We start from the raw sequence: 20,768 nt of genomic DNA, 5'->3' as shown, positions 1-20,768 counted from the left end.
GTTACTGCCCCAAACCATCCCCGCTCCCTCTAGCTTTCCCAGCTCCTTGACTTCTCTTCTGTACCACGTTTTGTGTAACTCCCAAGAGAACTGAACTCCTCTGTGTGCCTCTTATACCCAGCTGTACTGTTTAATAAACAACAACAGTGAGTCTCAGCCCTTCTTGCTGCCTTATGCTTATTTTAATATAAAAGGCCCAAGCAAGACCCCCCTGCCTCCAAAAAAAAAAAAAGACGGAGAAGGGTATTTACTGGTTTCTTGTTGGCTCTAGCTTTGGAGATACTGGTCACTGGGAGCGCTTGTATAGTCCAGCTTGACTGATGTGAGAAGGCATCCAGCACCAAATATCTTTTGGGAGCTTTTGTACACAGTAATTGAATGGGTAAGCGGCGGAGGGGCTAGCAAAGGTGTCCTGCTGCTGATTGCTCATTACCCTTCAAATTTAATGATCTCTAATGGAATTAGAGTTTTAAGCAATCAGCCTAAAATCCCTTTTCTGTTGTTCAGCTGCTGCTTTTGTTCTTTGAGATATCATCGGCTCACCCGCTGCTGGCTGCCCGCGGCAGCAGGGCACAGCCTGGCAGTGAAGCGCTGCCAGCTCCATGCAGCATCCACCCTGCCAGCCACGCTGCTGAGCCACCCCAGCAGCCCTGCCCCAGGGAGCAGCCCCTGGGGATGCAGGGGGTCCTGGCTGCCCCTTCCCAGGGCGTGTTCTACCTTCGAAATGGTACGTTTCCAGCCCTGGCGGAACTGGGGACTTGGCACTGAAGAAGGATAGTCCCTAGGGCAGGGAAGCCAGCTCAGGGTCTGTAATAGCATCTCCTAAGGGCTGGAAATCCCAGCCCTGCCACAGGTGAGCATGCTGGGAAAGCTGCGCTGCTCTGCCTTGGGTGATGTTTTGAAGGCAAAGAAACCCTCCTTGCGGTTTGTTACTAAAATAATTTTTCCAGCTCTTCCCGGCCTGGAACAGAGCTGCTAGCCTCAGGCCTGGGGGTGGGAGCCCAACCCCAGTGCTGCAGGGAAGGGCCAGCATGGAGGTTTGCCACGGCACCCCCAGAGCACCCATTTGCCTTGGCTGCTGCCCGGCAGGGATGCTCCCGGCACCGAGCAATTGCTCAGCCCCGGCTGAGAGGGACTTCTCTACGCACTGGCTGTAATCAGGTGAGTGGGTTTCTGAGGGGCAGCGTGGTGGGGGCACGGGGTGATGGGGCTTGCAAAGCCTCGTCAGGCTGCCATGAGCTTCCCTGGCGTGAGGGCCAGGGGAACCGCCGGCTGGGGGGCAATTACAGCCCTCACTCACAGCCAGGGCTTCTGCCGCAGCTCCCCCGCACCAGCGAGGCCCCGCATTGAGCCCCGTTTACCGTTAATTACAAACCCTGAGGGGCCTCTCTGGGTGTGTGTGATGAGAGGAGTGGTTTTTTAAATTTTCCAGGTTTTTACCCAAAGAGAAGCCCACCCTGTGCCCCTTGCTGGAGGCCAGGCAGGGCTGACCCCAGGGGAGCCATGGAGGAGATGGCAGGAGGGACCTGCTGAAACCAGAGGCAAATCATTCAAGTAGGGATGCAGGTGTAAAGAATGTGTTTTGGGAGGGAGGAGGGGAGAGCAAAAGAGTGCTGTCTGCTCAAAACCTAGAGAAGGGCTTCCAGAATGGTGTTCACCCCCTTCCCCGGGACTCGCTGGTCAGTTCAGCTTCGGGAACATCTGCTCCATCCCAAGATGGGATGGGTACCCCCCACTGCCCCTGCTCTTTGCTGTGGTCCCAGAAAAGCTCCAGGTTCCCCTCCTGCTCCCTCTGGGCAATAATGTGTGCCCCTTTGGTGGTGTCCTGAGCCAGCCCTGCCCGTGGGGTGGGAGCTGGCGGAGGACAGGTAGGGGAGGCACATGCCTGTCCTGGGGCTGCACCCCATTCCCAGTGTTGGGGTGGTGCCAAAGGCTGTGCCGGCCTTTCCGAGGGGACTCAGGGGGGTGCTCTCCCATGCCTTTGCTGCTTCAGTCCACTCACTGGCCTTTGCTTTTGTGGGGACCGTGGTGGGCAGCAAGGTGCCTGCAAGTGGGGAGGTGTCCAAGTGGGCTCCTCACCCCTGAAGTCTCTGCAAGATATCCACAGTACGGGTCAAAAGCAGCCTGCAGCTGGGGAAAGGGGCTGGGGTACTTTCGCAGGCTCCAGCAGTGAGGGTCCCCCCTCTCCTGGCACAAGGCAGGATGCACGGGGTGATGACACCAGACAGCAGCTGGGTGAAGTCATTTTATTCAAGGCACGGTCATAGCAATAAATCACGAGAAGGTACAGACCTCTGGCACATTCCTACAGCGGGGCAGCCAAGGGCAATCAGACCAGCAGCCTGAGCTCCCAAGGACACAGTGCCGCTCGCAGGCACTTGCTTCCCACCTGGAGAGAGGCCATCAGCATCCCCCCGTCCCACCCCAGACAGAGCTGCCCCCGGAGCAGGCAGTGAGGGCAGCGGCTGGCTGAACCGTAGGCAGCCCCAGGGGCACCTGGGCAGGGAGCCGTGAGCCCCGCAGGGTGCTTTTTGGGGTTGGGAGGGAGCAGCTGAGCTCAAGGCTCTGCCGAGGCAACCGCTCCACAGCTAGTGTGCCCCAACATGCAGGAACGGAGACCCACCAGCCCCATGGGATGTCCCAGGATCCACCTGAGTCCAACAGAGACGCACAGCTCGCTGCTGGGCTGCCTTGTAAGCCCCCTGCCCAATACTGGCACCCCATGCCCCTCCCCCCCCCCCCCCCCCCCCCCCAGTGGCACCAGTAACCTGAGCAGTGCCATGGCCGAGCACCTGCCTTTGCACAGTGGCACTCCCCATGCTCACAGCCCTGGTGCCAGCAGAGCTGCATCGTCATCCCTGCCCTCCCTGCACGGCCCCGGGATGGTGACTAGAATTGCTCTACAGCCAGCAGGAAAATCAGGAGCAGGAAAATCAGCTGTGAGGCTGAGCGAGGGGCCAGCGTGCCCAGGGGGGCTGGCCTGGTGGGAGGGGAGCTGAGCAGGGCGAGGATCTGCCGTCATCCCCAGGGGCCTCCATGGATGTTGCAGATGAGCTGGAAAACCCCAGGGATGCTGCCCAGGCAGGAGCTGGCGCATTTACACTGACCACAGCAGGACTCACGCTGGAGAGGTGATGTGGCTGCTGGGGGAGCATCCCATGGCTGCGGCTGGTGGGCAAGGGCAGGATGCGGTGGACCAGGACCCCGAGGCCGGGATCCTGCCAGCCTCCCCCATTTCTGTAGCAACAGGATGAAGACATGCGGGGTCCCATGACCAGCCCCAGGGAGAGTGCGAGCACAAGGGGGATGCTGCCAGGGGGTGCGAGATGACGAGGAGCTGCTCTCACAGCTATTAAACACACTCATCCCTTGACCTTCTGCTCCTCCCTGAGGACCCAAGGGTGCAGGCATGGTGCAGCAGGGACAGAGGGATGGGGGGGGGGGAGGGAGGGGAAGAGCCGGGCTCGAGGGAGGAATGGGGTGGGAGGGCAGGGAAGAGCTGGGCTTGCATTTTGATGGCTGCTGTGGGAGCAGCCCCGGGCACTCGCCTCCTCTGCCAAAGCGCAGGTGGCTCAGCAGTCCCTGCTTTAACTGGCAAAGCCACGGGGGCGGCAGCGGCATGGCCACCGCCAGCAGTGGGTGATGTGGGAAGCAAAGGTTGGGGGTGGCCGTCCCCTGCCACTGAGGACCCACGGGACAGTGTGGGGGCGGGCACATTTGTATGAGCTGTCTGGGCCGCTTCCCCTCACGGAGGGGCCTCTCTCCTGCTTCCAAAAGCATGGCCTCTCAGACAGGTCCTCTCCCCACACGACTGCACCCCTTCTTCCCCGCGATGGGCTGGAAGAGGCAGGTGGGGAGGGGGGGGCACAGCAGGGGCTGAGCCGGTCCGGGCAGCGGAAGGGACCGGCAGAGCCTCCCGCCACCTCCCATGCAATGGGGTCTCCCCCTCACATCAGTCCTGTCATCCCCTCGCCCTGTCAACAAGGTGGCCCCCACAAGTGCTGGGAAGGCTCCTTCCTACCCCACGGCATGTCCTCCACTCCTGGCATGGCCAGTCCTTGCCCCGGTGGTGGGGATGCTCACTGGTAGCGGGTTTGGCTCTCCATCACGGGGCCACTCCTGTACTCGCTCTCCACTGACTCCAGCTCCGTCTCGAAGCTCTGCAGCCCCCCATCCTCCCCGTCCTCCGCTGGTTCCAGATGGTTGCCCATGGTGCCATAGGACTGGTGTGCGGGGGAGGCTGCCGGTGTCAGGCTCAGCTCGGGCTCCTGCAGGACAGTGGCCACGAAGAGCTGCCCCAGGGGGCAGTGGGGGGTCAGGGCCCAGGACAGCGAGGAGGGGTGGCCACGGCAGGGGTGGGGAGGGCTACTCACGTTGGAGTTGGGGGTGGAGGAAACGCTGCTCCGCTCCACATCGTTGAAAGCGCCCTCAGACTGGTCAGACATCTGGGGAGAGGGAGGCCAGGAGGAAACAACAGTTTGGGGGGCCCCAGCTGAAGCCAGGGGTGCAGCCAAGCACCGCTTCAGACTCCCCATGGCGAGTGCACCCCAGAGAGCTGAGGAGAGGATGTACTGGGATGAGGGAACAGGACAGGTAGCTGCCTGCACTTACCTGGTAGCTGGAGGGTTTCCGTGGCTGCAGCTTCTTCAGGCAGAGGCCAAAGAAGGAGAAGAAGATGCAGGAGAGGAGGACCACAAAGGTGAAGAGGGTGACAGGGCGGGTGGGACCTAGAGCACAGAGACACTGGGGCAGCACAGGAGTCTTCAAGGACCTGCTGCATGTCCAGCTGAGCCTCCGGCTGGTGCCTGTTTTGGGTCTTACAAGCTCTCAACCCCCTTCCCAAAACAGTAGCTGATTGATACCCCCCTCATCTGCCAGGTCTCCAGCATCCCTTCCCCCCTCCCCACCCTCCCTGCCCTGCCTAATTCAGGGGTGACACCAGCAGCTTGTCCCCCCAGACATCAGATGTGACCCTCAGCAGTGGCCGGGAGCAGCCCCCATCTTCCCTACCGAGACGCAGGACGGAGAAGAAGAGCAGCCAGAAGATGCAGAGGATGGGGGCCACCACCACCTGGCTGATGGCAGCAACGTGGAGGCGCTGGTTCAGCTTGGTGGGGATGTACACATAGTAAATGTTGTACCGGTCAACCATGTGCTTGAGCAGCATGTAGAGCAGCCCTGGTGGGAGGAGAGGGGCCATTTAGGGGGAGGACACTGGGGACAGCCAGGGGGCAAGGACAGCAGGGCAGGCCCAGGAGATGATGCCCAAGGGTGTCTTCCTGTACCGTGTGGGAAGCTTGTGCTCCCATGCTGCTGCTGGGGTTGGGACAGGCTGTTCTTTGCATGGCTGGGGGCAGCAGGACCACGAGCATGGGATCATACTCACCGAAGGGGACGATGATGGGGCAGGTGATGCTGTAGGTCATGACGACGGAGAAGATGCAGCAGGTCCAGGCATACTCTAGTCCAAACTGGAACTGGTAGGCTTGGCTCTGGGGCACAACCAACAGCGTCATTACTGCCCGTGCTGCTGCAAAGGCTGCACTTGCTTTTGCACCCTGGCCCACATGATTGCCTCCCCCCATTAGCCCCTACAAGGCCTGGAGAAGTCCCCTCAAGCCTCCCCATAGGACCAAGACAGCCTGAGTTTCCAGCGAGTGCATCCCTGCTGTGCTGGGGGTTGTGTAGGCTCAGGGCTGACCAGAGCCACGTACCCGCTTGACATGGAGCCGCTCAGGCTCAGACTTGGCAAAGCAGAGGCGGGCGGTGTAGACAAGGAGGCCTGGGATGCGGAGCAGCTCCATGGCCGTCCCAATCAAGCTGGAGGTGACGACGTAGTTGACAAAGAAAGCGCCATTGTCCGGGAGGAAAACACACCTGCCCCAGGGATGCAGAAGGTGAGAGGCAGGCAGCCGGGAGAGCCACCGGGGGCTGGTGTTGGGTGGTCCTGCTTGCCTGGCAGGTCCAGGAGCTCCCTACTACTCACTGGAACTTGATATCAGCCTCATCCAGAAAGTGGGTGTCGAAGAGCCAGCGGAAAAAAAGGTCCAGGCTGGAGGGAGGAGAATAGAAGCAGTTCAGAAAGAGGGGGAGTTACAGAGCAGTTGGGGGGGCACCCTGCGGGTGCACGCTTTCCCCTGCCCTGGGTGGGCGAGACCCTCTGGACCCTACACTGTCAGAGCAGCCCCTTCTGCCACACAGGACCACTGCCACACGGGTGCTCGCCTCCCGGACGGTCCACACCGCCGCAGCCAGGGCTGCGCAGATCCCAGACCTGGTCCTTTCAGGGTCTGCTAAGGGCTGACCCCAAGCAGGGCAGGGTGCCACCAGCACCCTTGGGTCAGCCGCGGCAGCCTGGCAAGCTGCTCTGCTCCCCTCCGCAGGGAAGCTGTCTGTCCGTGACCATCTGGGAGCAGTGAGGCATGGCTAAAGAGCCAGTGTTCCCTCCCAGGGCCAGCTGTGTTTCAGCAGTGGTGCACCCCTAGTCCCCTGGGGGTGGCCGGCGGGGGGCAAGGGTGCCCTCCTGGCTGCCGGGGAGCAGGGAGAGCAGTGCAGCAGGGTGGTCTGTACCTGCTCAGCCCCAGCGAGGGCAGGATGATGACCATGAACACCAGGAAGAAAAAGCACTTGTGCATGGTGAGCTGATTTTCACTGGACCTGCAGAGGGGAGTCAAGAGGAGAACGTTGCACTTTTCCAAGGGGGAGAGGTTGGGATGGGTCTCGCTTCTCACCGAGGAGTTATTCCCAACCCCAGGAAGCCACGCGCATTTGATGTGTGCATCTACTGCCACCTTGCAAAGTTTCTCCCAGGCTGGGGAGAGTCACCATGAGCAATGTGCTGTAGTGAAAGCTCTTGTCCTCCCAGCCTCTCACCTCCTTCATCCCTGCCCTCTGCTACCACCCTTGCTGGTGCAGACACCCACCAGGAGGCAGCTGGGTGTCTACATCAGGGTTCAGGAGCCCCCATTTCCCCCAGGAAAAGGAAGGGAGGTGATGATAAAGCTCCTGTAAGGTCTCAGCAGACCAGGCACTGGGGTTGGGGCTGGTGGACGGTCAAGACAGAGAAAGCACATTGTAGGAGCTTTGCTGGGAGACTTTGAGCGTCCTTGGCCTTGGAGGGCTGGGAGCACCGCTGGGATGTGCCATCCAAGGCAGGACCACGGCCCTGCCGCTGCCAGTTCACTGTCACAGCATCCCTTTCACAAACTCCTTCAGAGCCATCTTAAAACCAGCTCTGCCTGCCTTTGTCAGCAGCCTGGAAGTGTGCAGGGCTATGGCAAGGAAACGGCTCCTTCGGGCATGGACCTGGGGCTCTTTTCCATGGAGAGCATCACCCATCTGGTTCTGGGGGGCGGGTCTGCCGCTCCACTACCTGCCTCCCTGCAGGTTGGGTCACACCAGTCCTACCGAGGTTCCTCCCACCCACCGCAGCCCTGGGGCAGTATGGGGGCCAGCCCCCTTACCTTGTCCAGTGCGACTCGAAGAATGCCGAGTAGTAGACAAGAAAGGGCAGGAAGACAGAGAAGGCCCAGAGCAGCAGTGTGGGGAAGAACTGAGTGATGATGGGGTTCTGCAAGAGGAGAGATGCCAGACACCCCCTCAGGAGCCTGTCAGAGCTCAGCCATGCCGGAGGCAGCTCCCTGGGCCTCCTGGCACAGGATGGTGTGTGCAACGGGCAGGTGGGGGCATCCCCTCCCTGAGCAGGGGCGTTTGTTTCAGGAGATAAGAGCTTGAGGCTAGCCAAAGGCACCACGGGCACGCTCTGAGCCGCAGTGCCCACCCAACAGCTCACAGGTCAATCAGCAGGAAGGAGATGTGCTGCTGGCAGCTCCTAACATCTCCTGGAGCTCTTCCCACCCCTATCATCTCGCACAGACACCAACGTGCCCTCCTCCATGGACACCAGCAGCAAAGCTCAGGTTTACACAGGTGCCCCAGGGCTCTGCCACTGGAAACACAACAAGAAGGGGATGGATGGCAAGCAGGGGCATGGCCACTCCTTGCCTCTTATCGATGCCCATCGTGTGGTTCATCTTCTTGGGCCAGTGTAGAGCTGGTGCCCCACCCCGTCACGGACAAGCCTGGAAATGGAGACCCTTTGGGAAAACTGGCATAGGGCCCCAGGGACTACCTTGAGGCTCTCCACAGGGTGCGTGACATTGAACATGTCCATAGTGTTGACGATGATGGCTGGTGTGGTGAGGAAGAAGAGAAGGACGAAGAGGCAGATATTAAGGAGGATGAACCGTACCCACCAGGATGTGCCACGGACTGATAAATTCTCCCTGTGAGAGGAAAGCACAAGTCAGACATGGTGTGGAGGAAAAGCCATGTGTCCTGGGCCTCCCACCCCAGCTCCCCAAACCTCTGCCTCCCACCACCCACACCAACCTTCCCGGCAGCCATTGCTCACCCTCTCCCCATCCCCGCGCTGCTGCACTGTCACCTGCAGAGCCCCCAGGACCACAGAGCGGCTGCAGGGGAGTCTGTACCACCAGAAGGCTTTGGAGTCAGGCTGGAGAAATCAGAGCCTGGCCAGCACCCCAAACGTCTCCTGACCAAGCCCTGCCACCCATGAGGTGATCACTCCAGTCACCCCTGCTGACTTCTGCCATGGCTATAGGAGAGATTGTCAGCCCCTGTCACCCTGGGAAAGTGCCCTATAGACATGGGCACAGGTTCCCTACAGCTACATGGGCTCCCTATAGCTACAGGCATGGGCTCTCCCTGGCTGCTCGCCCCCCTTCCTCCCACCACAGAGGTTCACCAGATGATATCGCTGGGTGCAGGGGCATAGTGAACACCCCAGTGGTGTGACTTGACCACGGTGGTGACAGAGGACTGCTGAGGGTGCTTGCGGCACTGGATGTGGCTGTAGTCCTTCAAAATCCTGCAGGAGGAGGGAGCCAGGGGTCAGGTCAAAACCAAGGGTTCAGGACCCCCTGCCCACTTCTTGTGAGACCCTTCCCACAGCACCAACAGAGCGGCCATCGCCGCAGATGACAGTGGCACAGAGAAGACAGACCCATCATCTGGCTTTGGCTGGAGAAGCTGGCGAGGTGCCCCAGTTCCCCAGCAGCAGCGGATGTCCCCGTGCCTGTTGCACGAGAGGCACTCACACAGCTGTCATTCGCTCATCCTGGAAGGTGACGAAGGCCATGTCAAGCCGCTTGAGTGTGATGCGGTTGCGCTCAGCATTGAACTCATCCGTGAGCTTCTCCTCCAGCTCCCCGTAGTACTGCTCGGCGTCCACCTGCGGAAGCAGCCGGGGCTGTGCCACGCTGGTGGGGCTGGGGCACGGGCAAGCTGCCGTACTCAGCCGTGGTGGGGATGTGCTGCCTGCAGCCCTGTCCCCACCCTCCTACCTGCTCAAAGCCACAGAAGCGGCAGCAGAAGATGCGGGCGCAAGGGTGGGTTTTGATCATGATCTTCCCTTCTTTCTGCGCCTTGGTGGTGAAGTAAAGCCGCCCCTTCATTGCCTTGCGCCTACCGGGAAGCCAGTGGGGGTGAGGGTCATTTGGGGAGCGGCAGACAGACAGACAGACTGGGTCCCTCAGCACGGTGGGCAGGAGCAGTACGCCCATCTGCAGAGGCAACGGGGACCTGCACGCACTCACCTCTCTGCATCCAGCTTCATCAGCTTGCGCACATCAAAGCAGAACTGGACATTGGTGACGGTGCAGCTGGGATAAGCCTCGCTGTGGGGACAGGGACATGGTAGAACCAGGAGCTGGGGGACGGGGACAGCCCCTGCCACCCACCTGCCAGCCACCCGGCAAGGCTGCGGCACACCGCTACTCACTGGAAATGCTTGATGATAAGGGAAGGGTCTGTGATCTCCTTGGGGATGTGGGTAACCATCAGTGTCCGGGCAACCTGGGGGAGAGGAAGGGGCAGAGGCGGTGGGTGGGCAGAGGATCTGTGGGACATCTTGCTGCTACCCTGCTTGCCCAGCCACTGGGAAGGCAGAAGGGAGCCTGGCACCACCTGCCACCCTGGAGACTGGTCAGCACAGCTGTCCCCAATGCCCACGCCCAGACCCCGGGGCACAGATGGACACTGCCGCTTCCCAGATGGACACAGCAGAGCTTCAATGTCGAGAGACCAGGCAGCAAGAGAGAGAGATCTGCCTCCAGGCTGCCAGGCTTTCTCCAGAAGCTGGAGAAAACCAGCCATATCTTTCCCTGCCTGCCCACTCCCAGGCTGTTTATAAAGCTCTCCCTACCTTCTGGGACCACCTTTTCCATAAAGCACAAAGTTGTCCATTAGCACCAAACAAGGCAGGGCTGGAGCAGGGGTGGTTGCTCACCTTCTCATTCTCTCTGTATTCAAGGTGGACAGAGTGATGAGCCATGCAGAGGACGGTGAGGATGAAATAGATGAGGGCGAAGATGCTGTGCAGCCACAGGAGACGGTCCCTGGAGGAGGGGAAGAGGGGATCAGTGAGTGCTGTGGCAGGCAGACCTGCCTGGGGCTCAGCATCTCACCCACGACCACCACCACCACCCAGCAGGAGCTCCCTGAGCCAGCTGCTGGACCCCCACCCTAGGGATGTGAGGGGCAGCATCCAGGGTGTTTGCTGAGATATTACAGGTATGAGGCTGCCCAGTGCCCTCAAGAGCACTTCAGCTGGCAGTGGGGTGAGGCGAGCAGTGCCAGCGTGCTGGTCGCTGTGGCTGTGCTCACGCATGGTGCAGACAGATAGGAGAGCTACCATGAGCAGCATGCTTCTCCCGTGGACCCGTCCCCATCCCCAGCACGGGGCTGTGGTGAGTGCCATGCCTGGGTGCTCCCAGCAGTGCCCACCACAGCGGCAGCACCCACAGCCCCCCCAAGACACGGGAGCCACATACTGGGTTGGGATGTTGGCGATGGTCGTCCGACCAAAGTGGGTGGGATTGTGTCCTGCAGGGGAAGAGGAGAAGTGGGAGGTTAGAGGAATCCAGTGCAGATCCATGCTCACAGGGTTAGTGGCTCTGGTCTTTGCTCCCTCTTTCCATCTCCTAGGTCCCCATCAAGCCCCCACTGCCTTGAAGCTGCCTGCCTTTTGCGTTCCCCTGTCCCACGGCTGATGGTGGGTTCCTGCTCACGTGGGGCCTCCTGACAGAGGAGTTCTGCACTCCATCCCAGCGGCACAGTGCTCGCCCTGAGGCTGGGGGAGCTTGCACCACACTCCTGAGCCACCCCATGACTGGGGAAGCACCTACCCAGGAGGTCCCCCGAGAAGTTGACAGGCAGGATGACAGCCACGGAGAGCACACAGACCAGCATCAGCAGGACCAGGAGGTGCCGCTGGAAGGAGAGGTAGGTGGTGGCGTCGATCCCACACTTGCTCTGAATCTCCTCGTCCCTGGGGGAGAGGCGGGTGGGGGTGAGCACTGGTGGTGCCTTCCCACCACCTCCCACCCTGGGGACACTGGCTGCTCCAGCCTCACACAACCCACACCAACTCATGGCATCCTGCGTGTGGCACATGAGGTTTGGGCACAGAGGGAATGAGGGGCAGGAACAGCCCTCGGGCTGCCTTTCCGTTCAGGACTGGCTCCTACCAGAAGAGGTAGAAGCCCTTTTCTTTGGGACAGGATCCAGGTGCAGGAGGAAACACAGAGGTGAGCCCTCTGCTTTCTCTCCAGGGGGGATGTTTTAAGAGGGGTCTCCTCTGCCGCTGCTCCCAGCAGCCCCAGGTGATGGGCCACCACCTGTGGGCACTGTCTCCCGAGGGGCTGGCAGCGGTGGGGCACAGCCGTGATGCTGAGGACACACACTTACTTCATCTGGTAGATAGAAATGAGCCAGGAGCAGAATCCCTGGAAGGGAAAAGAGTTGGAATGAGCTGGGGGTGACCACCCCCACCTCCCCGGCTGAGAGTCACGGCATGACCCGTGCTGGGGACACATGCAGAGATGCTGTGGTGCCTGGGACCGGGGAGCAAACGGAGGCAGTGACCAAGGCAGCCCAGCGATGCCAAACCCAGTGGCTTGTCTGCAGCGGTGGCAAAGCCTCAGGAGGTGTAGAAGAATGGCTGCAGAAGCGTGGCCTTAGAATCTCTGAAGATCTGCACAATCCAGGCCTGGTATTAGAATAGGCCTGTAATCAGAATTGTGCTGAAGTCGCTGTGCTGAAGTTAACAAGAAAGGTAGCCTTGAGCTATTCGTGAATCCTGAGACCAAGTAATTATGTTGTGCCAACAGGCCGTGGCTGTAACAAGCTACAGCTCCTGGGAAAGCAGGTGCAGGGCCGAGAAAGATAGGGACCGGTATGGGAATATAGGGAGTAACAAACTACAAGGCTGAAGCACAGCAACACAATTAGCTACATGGATAGAATGCTTATTTTAGTCATGATAATTAGGGGTGTGAGAACTGCACGCGTTTAGAGACTACTAACCAATTATATTTCTGCTTTACGAATATGCATGTGTATCGGTTCTATACAAGTAGTGTTAGAAACTAATAAAGTTGAGCAAGATGCATAACTCATATTGAGCGTCTTCTTGACTCCGGCAAACCCTTCTTCCAACAAGGAGGAGTGGGAAACATGGTCCAATTCTGTAACAGGCTCCTGGCTTCCAGCAGCTCCTCCTCTGCCCCTTCCCTGACAGTCCCTAACAGGCAACGTGCTTTTTTGTCCACTGCCAAGCGCTGAGCCGGCACTGCTATAGAGTGATACAGGACAATGTAAGAGCTCGTGTAATAGCTCATTCCCTGTCACTACGTATGCAACTTTAGGGTTTTTCTCCCCTACACATTATGTTTTACCGACATCAGAGTTCATGCAAGTTCAAGGTCCCTTTGCAGTCCTCCTGGTCATGGCTGTGCCAAATAACACTCAGCCATCTGGCCTTTCCTCTTCGCCCCTTTCCGGAGGGTTTATGCTGACCTTGGATGGGAGAGATGCCAGGCAGCACCCTGTGGGATCCCCTTACCCTGCCCTTCAAGAGCTGGCAGTTTCTTTCTCCTCTCCATACCCTGGCTTTACCTCTTCCAGGACCTTCCCTCCTACTGAACAACTCGGCTTCATCTGATCGACCACAGCAGGAAGCTTTGGAGATGCAGGCATCCCTGCATCCCCGACAGCTCTGTGGGAGCCGGACACCCCCTTAGCACAGCCAGGCTGAATCCCCTCATAAACCCAGCTCCGGGGCTCTGCTCTGAAGAACCGTGCCCAGGAGGTTGTCTGTGCAGACCCCAAGCTCCCTGGGCTGTGATTTCTTGGGTTTTCCAGAAACCCTCCTGAAAAAACAGCATTTACCGGCTGATTCCCAATTCTCTAGGATCCCCACCTGCAGGAGAGAGGTTGCACACTGCAGTCAATAGCTTGGCTATTCATCTCAGGGAAAAATCCTGTGCCTGCTCCTGGGAATTTATGATGGTAACAGGAATTTGTCAGGCTGCTTTTATGGCAACTTCATCCTCCAAACCCGCTGCTGGAGGGATGCTCCAGTGCTTCCCCACAGAGAAGAGCCCCCAGCAGGAGTTTGGCCAAGCTCCCCCTCAATGGATACAGACACCAAAACTTTATTTAGCTCTCCTGCCACATTCTTGCCTTCTCCAGCAAGCATTTTCTATCCTCAGCATCCATCAGCCCTACAAACCCCCTGGCAGGTTTCCTGTTCCTGAGGTATGAAGAAAAATCCAGTAATTGCTTTTAGGCTCTCTACAATTTATCCTCCAAACTGCTCTTTTCCCTGCCTTAGTGTATTTTACATCTTGTCTACATTTGGGAACAGCTTGAGTTTTAAAAGAATGTCTTCTTATTTCTGGTAATCTCCCTTAATCTGTTCTTTAGCCGTGCAGGCTTTCCCTGTGGTCTTTCTCACTTATTTTTTGATGAGCAATATACATTTGCCCAGAGCATCTAGTACTGAGCCCATAAACAGGCTTCCTGCCACTTGCAAGGATTTTGCTTCTTTACCTTTCCTGCCTAGTTTTTTTTTTTAATAAGTTATGCCGTTTTTTTCATAGTCATACCAGATTTTTGAGCTTTTGCTGCCAAAAAAAGAGAAAGAAACAAGACAGCAAAATGTGTCCATCTGTGCTTGTTTCCAGAAAAGCCTGGTTTATGCTCAGTGTGGTAGAGAGAAACAAAGGATGACTTTAAAGCCCCCACAGCAGAGGAGGAGGTGTGATCCAGGGGACTCTGTCCTGACAGGACTAGAAAGATCCCTGTGAGCATGCAGTGAGGCTCTGGCCGTGCATCTCACTAGGTCCCTGCAGCCAGCAGGGATGGCCACACAGGCGGGAGATGCTCATCCTGGTGGGAGCATCCCCTCCAAGGTGCCGTTCAAAGTAGATGCCTCAAAACAAGCCAGGCCAAAGAAACCCTCCAGCTTTCCCAGGAATACCCTGCTGCTAAAGGGTGCTAAGCCGGAAAACCTTGTCCTGGATGGTTTAATTACTCCCATTTAACTTCTGACCTGGGTTTCTGGTGAAGAGCAGCGTGGGCTGGGCCAGGATGAGCCCAGACTGGGCTCCTGCTGCCACAGCCACTGGCACTCACCACATCCTTGTTGTCGGCGTCCAGGGGGCTGCTCTCCGATGGGGACTTCTCCTTCTCGCTCTGCTCTCCGTAGAAAAGCGATGTCAGACTTTGAGTGAGGGGAGCAGCGGAGAGGTGAGGCAGGAGAGAAGCAGCAGACAGGAGAGGATGAGTACCCTCGGAGAAGCTTCTCCTAGGGCAGCAGCCCAGCACTGGGGCTGGACCAGTGACTACTGCTGGGCTCGAGGCAGGGGCTGCATCTTGCTGCCGCCATGCCAACAAGTTCCCACAGCTTCTCTGTGGCCCTGGCCCATGGCAGGGTGGCTCATGGAGAACTGACCAGGACAAGTGACTACTGAACCAGTTTTTCTCTATTCCCCTGGTTTCAGCCCTCTCAAATGGCATTACAGTAAAAAGGAACATCATGAGAGCTTGCATTTTAGTCTCAATTGCCCCCTTGACCTCCCTGGTGAAGGCAAACATCACCTGTCCTTTGCCAGACTCGGCTGCAGAGCCCAAGGCCCAGAGGAGCTGGAGAGAGAACGCGGCAGGAGGGGGCCTTTTACAGAGTTTGCTCCTGGGGGCTGCCCAGCCTTGCAGGGACCCCTCCTGTGTGCACCTGCCTGCACAAAGAAAGATGCTCTGCTGTCCAGGGCAAGCTGTGCTCTGGCAGGCAGGCATCTGCGGGCGGCACAGCCCGCTTGGAATTCTGGTCTGGGCTCTACTTTCACCAGGACACTGGTATTTTTTGTATATTTATGGTCTATTTAGGATTCTGCACCTAGCCCAAAGGATGAGCCAGGCAAGCTGCCTTGGTGATATGAGGAACAGTGTTATTGCTGTGTCTCCCTCTGCCGCTTGCTGGCCCTGCTCATCCCAAGAGACCGTAGGAGGAGGGGCAGCAGCTCTGTCCCCACTCGAAAGCAGCTCTTGAATCTCTGACCTTCCCAGGACAGTGCCCTCCCTGGCACCGAGAGCACCGTCATCAGAGGGAATCAAAGCTGGCCTGCGCTTTCCCTCTCCCTGTGGTGAATAGTGCCTGTGCCTCCATGGGCAAGTGCAGCCAGAGCATTCCCAGTGGGGAGGAAGGGCAGGAACATCTGCTGAGCGTCTCCATGGGCCACCCCACAGTACCAGCCCTCGTGCCAGCCCTTTTGGAGAGGCTGGAGCCACCACCCACAATGGCCCCGCATCCTCCTCACCTATCATTGTCCATCAGCAGTGCCAGGCGCCCATAGTCCCAAGCCGCTTTCCGAAGGCAGGAAAAGACCAGGAGGAGAAGCTGGAAGAAGAAGCAAGAGGAGAGGTGAAGGGCTTTGCCACAGGGTCTTTTGCTATTGGGTCTCTTCACATTGCTCCTTTCTGTTTTCTAACTCATGAGCCCAAGCTCATGCCACTCTTGCCTCAGGCCAAACCGCTCCTGCTCCATGATCTTGCCACTGCTGCCCACCATGACATGGGCAAAGCTCTTGGTTCCCTGCACTCACCTCCATTCCCCCAACCAGCCAGGTGCACACGCAGGCTGTGCTCACGTGTGGCTGTCAGCACACCCATAACACCCCCCAGCCCGTGCCACCACAGCGGGGGGCTGCGGTGCCTGGAGACACGGCACCCTCCTGGCCCGCTCACCAGCCAGAGGATGAAGTTGATGGCGAGCACGGTGGGCACACCGCCAAATGGCAGCCCTTCCAGGACAGTGCTGCGGGAGCGGGCGCTGAAGCATTGCTCCTCCGTGCTGTTCACCAGGGCATCCAAGAAGCTGAGCACATCCAGCGAGGTGGGGCTGGCACTGTCAGGCACCGGCTCCACCGAGTACACACTCTCCATCGGTGCCGTCGTGGGGCCTCACTCTGCAACACAGGGGAAGGGGTGCGGATGGAGAAGGCTTTGCTTGAAAAGGGGCTGAGGCTCTGCCTGGTCCTCCAGCAAGGTCTGAGGAGCTCACTAAGGGCAAGGAGGGGAGAGGACTGGCTGGTGACCTTGGAGCTTCCCCAGTCCCAGTCTCTCCCAAGGAGGGGCTGTGGGACACAGGGCAGGGGGTGTTGCTGAGGAAATCTCACAGCTACCTCATACCCTCTCCCCACCCCATTAAACCCCATGCTATTTGGTTGTCTCTGTCATACCTGAGACAGGTCTCTCACTACCTCTGCCCCTCAGTTCTGGAAGCTGGGGTCAGTCATGGCCACCCTGGTGTGGTCAGCAGGCAGGAACGAGGAGCCAAAGCATTTGCTTGAGTTTCTGAGAATAAAAGCAATGATGATGTTAACAACTGGGCCGCTGGGGCTGTGCTTGCTTTGCTCCCTACAGCCAGATATCTACTCTGTGTGGAACATCCCTAAGCCCTCCCTTCCCCTCCAGCATCACGATCTGTGTGACTCAGGAGTTGTGGTACCTCCCTTTCACCTTTCCACCAGAGCATAATTGCTCCTTCTAAGATACCTTGATGTCTTCAGAAGAAGCAGCTTCTCAAAACCCTAAATGCCAGACCTCCCCCCACCTCCCCAGGAGCTGATACTGCAGGCTATAGTCCTCACTGGTAGGAAACACTTAAAGCCCATTAATAGCCAAGACTGCAGCTTGTTTCCAAAACCTTTCCTACAGCCACGCTTTAGAGGTAGGAGAGGATGCCTGGGACTCCTGGGAACAAGCACCCTCCAGCAGCCAGCATGGCTGTTACTCATGGGGATGCCACAGACCTGCATGCCAAGGTGGTGCGTGAACGGCTGCTGCACTCACCAGAAGGACAGGAGGAGAGGGAACCAGCACAGCAAATGCTAACACACACAGGGTGGGGACAACAGGGCCAGAGTCTCTTCTTCTTGTGTGCCTGCCATGTCTCCATGCTTTGGAACCCCCACCAGCACCCTCAGCCAGCTGCTCCTGGTGTTTGGAGACCTGAATGGCCTTCAGAGGAGGACAGCTATGACTATGGTGGGACCAAACATGTTCCCAGGGTAAGAGGCACCCTGGGACAGTGGGGGGTCTTCAGGGTCCTCTCACGACAGTCCATTATTAGGTTGTTGGGAGGTTTTCAAAATGGCAGCCAGGCTGGGTCCCTAGTATCTCTTCCAAAAAGGTCCCAAGTTAGGATGTCTAGTACTTCTTAGGTAGATAAATCCAGAGGGCTGGAGACCCTGCTTAGGGGAAGACTAAGGTTACTGGGGGTGGGGAACAGACAGACAAAACAGCATCGTCTTTGGAGGCCTTGAGCAACCAAATATAATTTTGAAGTTGGCTGGGTCCTGAGCAAGGGCTTTTATCAGATGACCTCCCTCCAAGGGGGGCCGTCCAGCCGCAGTTATTCTACATCCCTATTCACAGGGACTTGTGCTCCTGACCAGAACATCACCTGGCCTGCCTGAAGTTTGTAAGGAGTTACATGGGTGCCTTGCCCTGCAGACATGCTGACCACGATATACAAAGGCCACGTGAAACCTCAGCATCTTATTAACATGGACTCCTGTATTCAAGCCTTGGGGCATTTATTCCTCTCCCTCCTTTTTATCTATATTCCAGCCACAAACGGGACCCCGCTGCAGCCCCTGCAGTCACCCAGTGACAGCTGATCCCTGCTGCAGGACGCTCACAGCCCACACGGACAGGGCAGAGGAAGAGGAGCAGAAGCCATGGTCTGATTAAGCAGTGGAGGAGGACGCAAAGACAGCCAGCACCTCCAGCGACCTGGAGATGCAGTGTTTATGGCAGGTTTTCCCATCAAGACCAAACAGGATCAACTCTTCTTCAACACCAAAGGAAACCTGATTGAGAGGTCCCTGGGGAGAACAGAGAGAGCACGCACAAAATGCCTTGGCTTAGAAAGGGGCTCTTCCTGAGCTCTGCAGAGATTTCCTTTTGTTGGGAAACATTTACTTCTGCTGTGTCAGTGTGACAGATGGGAGCCTACAGCAGCACATGGTTTTATGTGCACTGCTGTAGCCTCAGCCTCTCTCCCTCAGACCATGCAGCTTCTTGCTTGAGATTAGTCCTGCCCAAAAGCTCCTGGGGAGCCCAGACGACACCCCCACCCACGACTGGGCAGAGCAGGTAGGACAGGGATGCCGCGGCAGGAGCTCACACAGGTTACACGCCTGAGACGCTGACTCTCTCCGACCTCCTTGTCCAGAGAAAGGAAAGACTGAGGAAAAGGAAGGTTTTCAAACACAGAGTTGACAAAAGAAAAGAAAAAAAAGAAAAAGAAATAAAAAGGGCTCAGGTAGCCTGACAAATGCAATCACATGGACACCGGGGATTCCCAAGAGATTCTCAACCCAAGTTCTCAAGGGGGTTGAAGAACTAAAGAACCACTCTTGGTGCCTGCAGCTTCCAAATTAAACACAGAGAGATGGTGACTTGCTATTTTCTTCATTTATGAAGCATAAATTCCAGCCCAAAGACAAATCTCCACTGAAAGCCAAAGAGTGGCTGGGATGCTTGGACTAAGGCTACGAGCCCAGCAAAGCCTGAGGCTCACCTGAATCCAGACTTAGGCTGGTGCCTGGCTACCGGCATAGATGCTTTGAAGGAATGTCAGAAGTTGCTGAGCTACAGGCATCAAGATTCCCAGGACACGCAGACCCATGGCAGTCCCTCTTACTGTGCCTATGGTGTGGTGTCACCTGGAGGGGTATGGGCTTCAGTGTCTGGTCTGCTACAGACCTGCACACATTGCCTACAGCGTCTTCCATTCTCCTTGGAGGTCTCTAGCCACAGTCGTATTGATCTGGCTAGTCCACAGCATCTCCAGACAGAAACATCATCGCCCAAGCTGTGACAGCTGACCATTGGCGTGACTCCCAAAAGAATTGCCAGGTCACCTGAGATATGCTGATACTGCTCCAAAGGGTATCCCGGTAGACTTGGGGCTGAAGTACCATCCCTGCAGCCAGGTGTGAAGTGAGGGATGGGCTGGCCAAAATCTCCCTGTAGTGCCCTCAGTCATGGCCCGCCTCCCAGCCAGGGTTGGGAATCCTGTCCTTCGACGCCCGGCATGGCCTCATTGGGACAACAACCCCTGAAAGGGGAACTCCAGCAAGGGGAGACCCATGAGAAATGAGTGGGCTACTCTGGCAAGCAGCAGCTGTTTGCCCTGGCCGGCCTGCCTCCTGCTTGCTGTCAGGCAGCTATGAAACCACCTGGACCACTGGGACCTCTGGCTGGGGTCAGCCCTTTCCTATAGAGATGCTCTCAATCTGTTCTCCCCATGTGCACGGCTCCCTCCCTCCTCTCCTCCTGCAAGCAGCAGAGCCATCGCCATCTGGCATTTTCAGCTGCTAAATAATTCACCGCCTTTTTGTTAACAAGGAGAGTGTGCCTCTGACCAAGGGAGCTGTTGGACCTTCAGTAAATTAACAAGCAGACTCTTAGCAACCTCTGAGTCCCTTCTCCACCACTCCACTGCCCAGCAATAAGATCCTGCAGCTTGTTTCTAGGCACTGTCTTCACACTCGTAGGAGGAACATCCTGCCAGAGGATGGCTGAGTGATGGGGGTTTTCACAGGGATCAGCACAGGTTGTCTTTCCCTATCAAGTCCTTGCCGCTGTGCCCTTCTCCCAGTAGCAGATATTTTGCCCCCAGTGGGTGGCCAAAATCAATGGGATAGCTCCTGGAGATGATGCTAGCATCTCCTGCTCCAAGCTGTCTGGCCCACAAGCCTCCCAAATGCCACCCAGCCCAACTGGTTCCTGTCTCTCCACCCAGCATTGCTGTTTCATTGCCAGAGTCTTACTGCACAGAGAAAATCCAGGAACAGAACACACATGAAGCCACTGGTCCAGCTTTGTACCCTCTCTTGGGCACCTCCATCTCCATTGCCCCAAGGAATCATCACATCATGCTCAGGCCAGTAATGAAGCCCTTGCAGCGTATCACAGATCCTCTGAAGCTGATCCCATGCTTGTTCTTCTGCCTTTTCCCTGCTCCTCTCACACGCAGACACCCCCAGAAACCCACCTCCAAATACCCAGACCAGTCCTTTTCTAGATGGTTTATTCCAGATAATCTCACCTTTTATGGTGCTGCTCCTAGAAAAGCTCATGTGAATTATATAGCTGCAGCGTTACCATTAAAATAACCACTGGAAACAACCAGCTAAAAGTCAATCTTGTAAATGTTCTAGGAACAGCACATGAAGCAGAAACCTCGAGAGAAGACTTCTGCTCAAGCACACCAGGAGTGAACTCAGACCTGTAGGACATGTTCAACCTCCCTCCAACTGGAGGAGATACCTAACTTGGTATACGGAGTGAGAGATCACATGGACACCCTAGGTGAGACTTAAAGTCACTGTTAA

At 57.3% G+C, this 20,768-nt stretch overlaps 1 protein-coding gene across 5 annotated transcripts in view; it reads right to left on the bottom strand.

Moving 5' to 3' along the window:
* Nucleotides 1–2,232: 2,232 nt before the first annotated feature.
* The window catches only part of TMEM63C (transmembrane protein 63C), a 34,298-nt gene continuing 15,762 nt past the window's right edge, over nucleotides 2,233–20,768 (bottom strand). For 4 of the 5 annotated variants that reach the window (XM_055717194.1, XM_055717191.1, XM_055717192.1 and 1 more), the window contains exons 2-24: nucleotides 16,602–16,716; nucleotides 16,108–16,328; nucleotides 15,681–15,760; nucleotides 14,500–14,587; nucleotides 11,770–11,807; nucleotides 11,208–11,350; nucleotides 10,854–10,905; nucleotides 10,310–10,418; nucleotides 9,803–9,876; nucleotides 9,618–9,698; nucleotides 9,366–9,486; nucleotides 9,120–9,253; nucleotides 8,768–8,890; nucleotides 8,132–8,285; nucleotides 7,464–7,570; nucleotides 6,571–6,657; nucleotides 5,987–6,052; nucleotides 5,715–5,877; nucleotides 5,387–5,492; nucleotides 5,011–5,178; nucleotides 4,612–4,727; nucleotides 4,374–4,445; nucleotides 2,233–4,292 (exon numbers count right to left, since the gene is read on the bottom strand). In XM_055717194.1, the coding sequence (XP_055573169.1) occupies nucleotides 4,080–4,292; nucleotides 4,374–4,445; nucleotides 4,612–4,727; nucleotides 5,011–5,178; nucleotides 5,387–5,492; nucleotides 5,715–5,877; nucleotides 5,987–6,052; nucleotides 6,571–6,657; nucleotides 7,464–7,570; nucleotides 8,132–8,285; nucleotides 8,768–8,890; nucleotides 9,120–9,253; nucleotides 9,366–9,486; nucleotides 9,618–9,698; nucleotides 9,803–9,876; nucleotides 10,310–10,418; nucleotides 10,854–10,905; nucleotides 11,208–11,350; nucleotides 11,770–11,807; nucleotides 14,500–14,587; nucleotides 15,681–15,760; nucleotides 16,108–16,305 (2,493 nt within the window). In that variant the 5' untranslated portion in view covers nucleotides 16,306–16,328; nucleotides 16,602–16,716 and the 3' untranslated portion in view covers nucleotides 2,233–4,079. The remainder of the gene's footprint in view (nucleotides 4,293–4,373; nucleotides 4,446–4,611; nucleotides 4,728–5,010; nucleotides 5,179–5,386; nucleotides 5,493–5,714; nucleotides 5,878–5,986; nucleotides 6,053–6,570; nucleotides 6,658–7,463; nucleotides 7,571–8,131; nucleotides 8,286–8,767; nucleotides 8,891–9,119; nucleotides 9,254–9,365; nucleotides 9,487–9,617; nucleotides 9,699–9,802; nucleotides 9,877–10,309; nucleotides 10,419–10,853; nucleotides 10,906–11,207; nucleotides 11,351–11,769; nucleotides 11,808–14,499; nucleotides 14,588–15,680; nucleotides 15,761–16,107; nucleotides 16,329–16,601; nucleotides 16,717–20,768) is intronic. The other variant, XM_055717195.1, reaches the window with a different exon arrangement.

This window comes from Falco cherrug, chromosome 7, assembly GCF_023634085.1.
Source record: "Falco cherrug isolate bFalChe1 chromosome 7, bFalChe1.pri, whole genome shotgun sequence".
Lineage (NCBI taxonomy): Eukaryota > Metazoa > Chordata > Aves > Falconiformes > Falconidae > Falco > Falco cherrug.
This window is presented reverse-complemented; position numbering and strand designations above follow the sequence as displayed.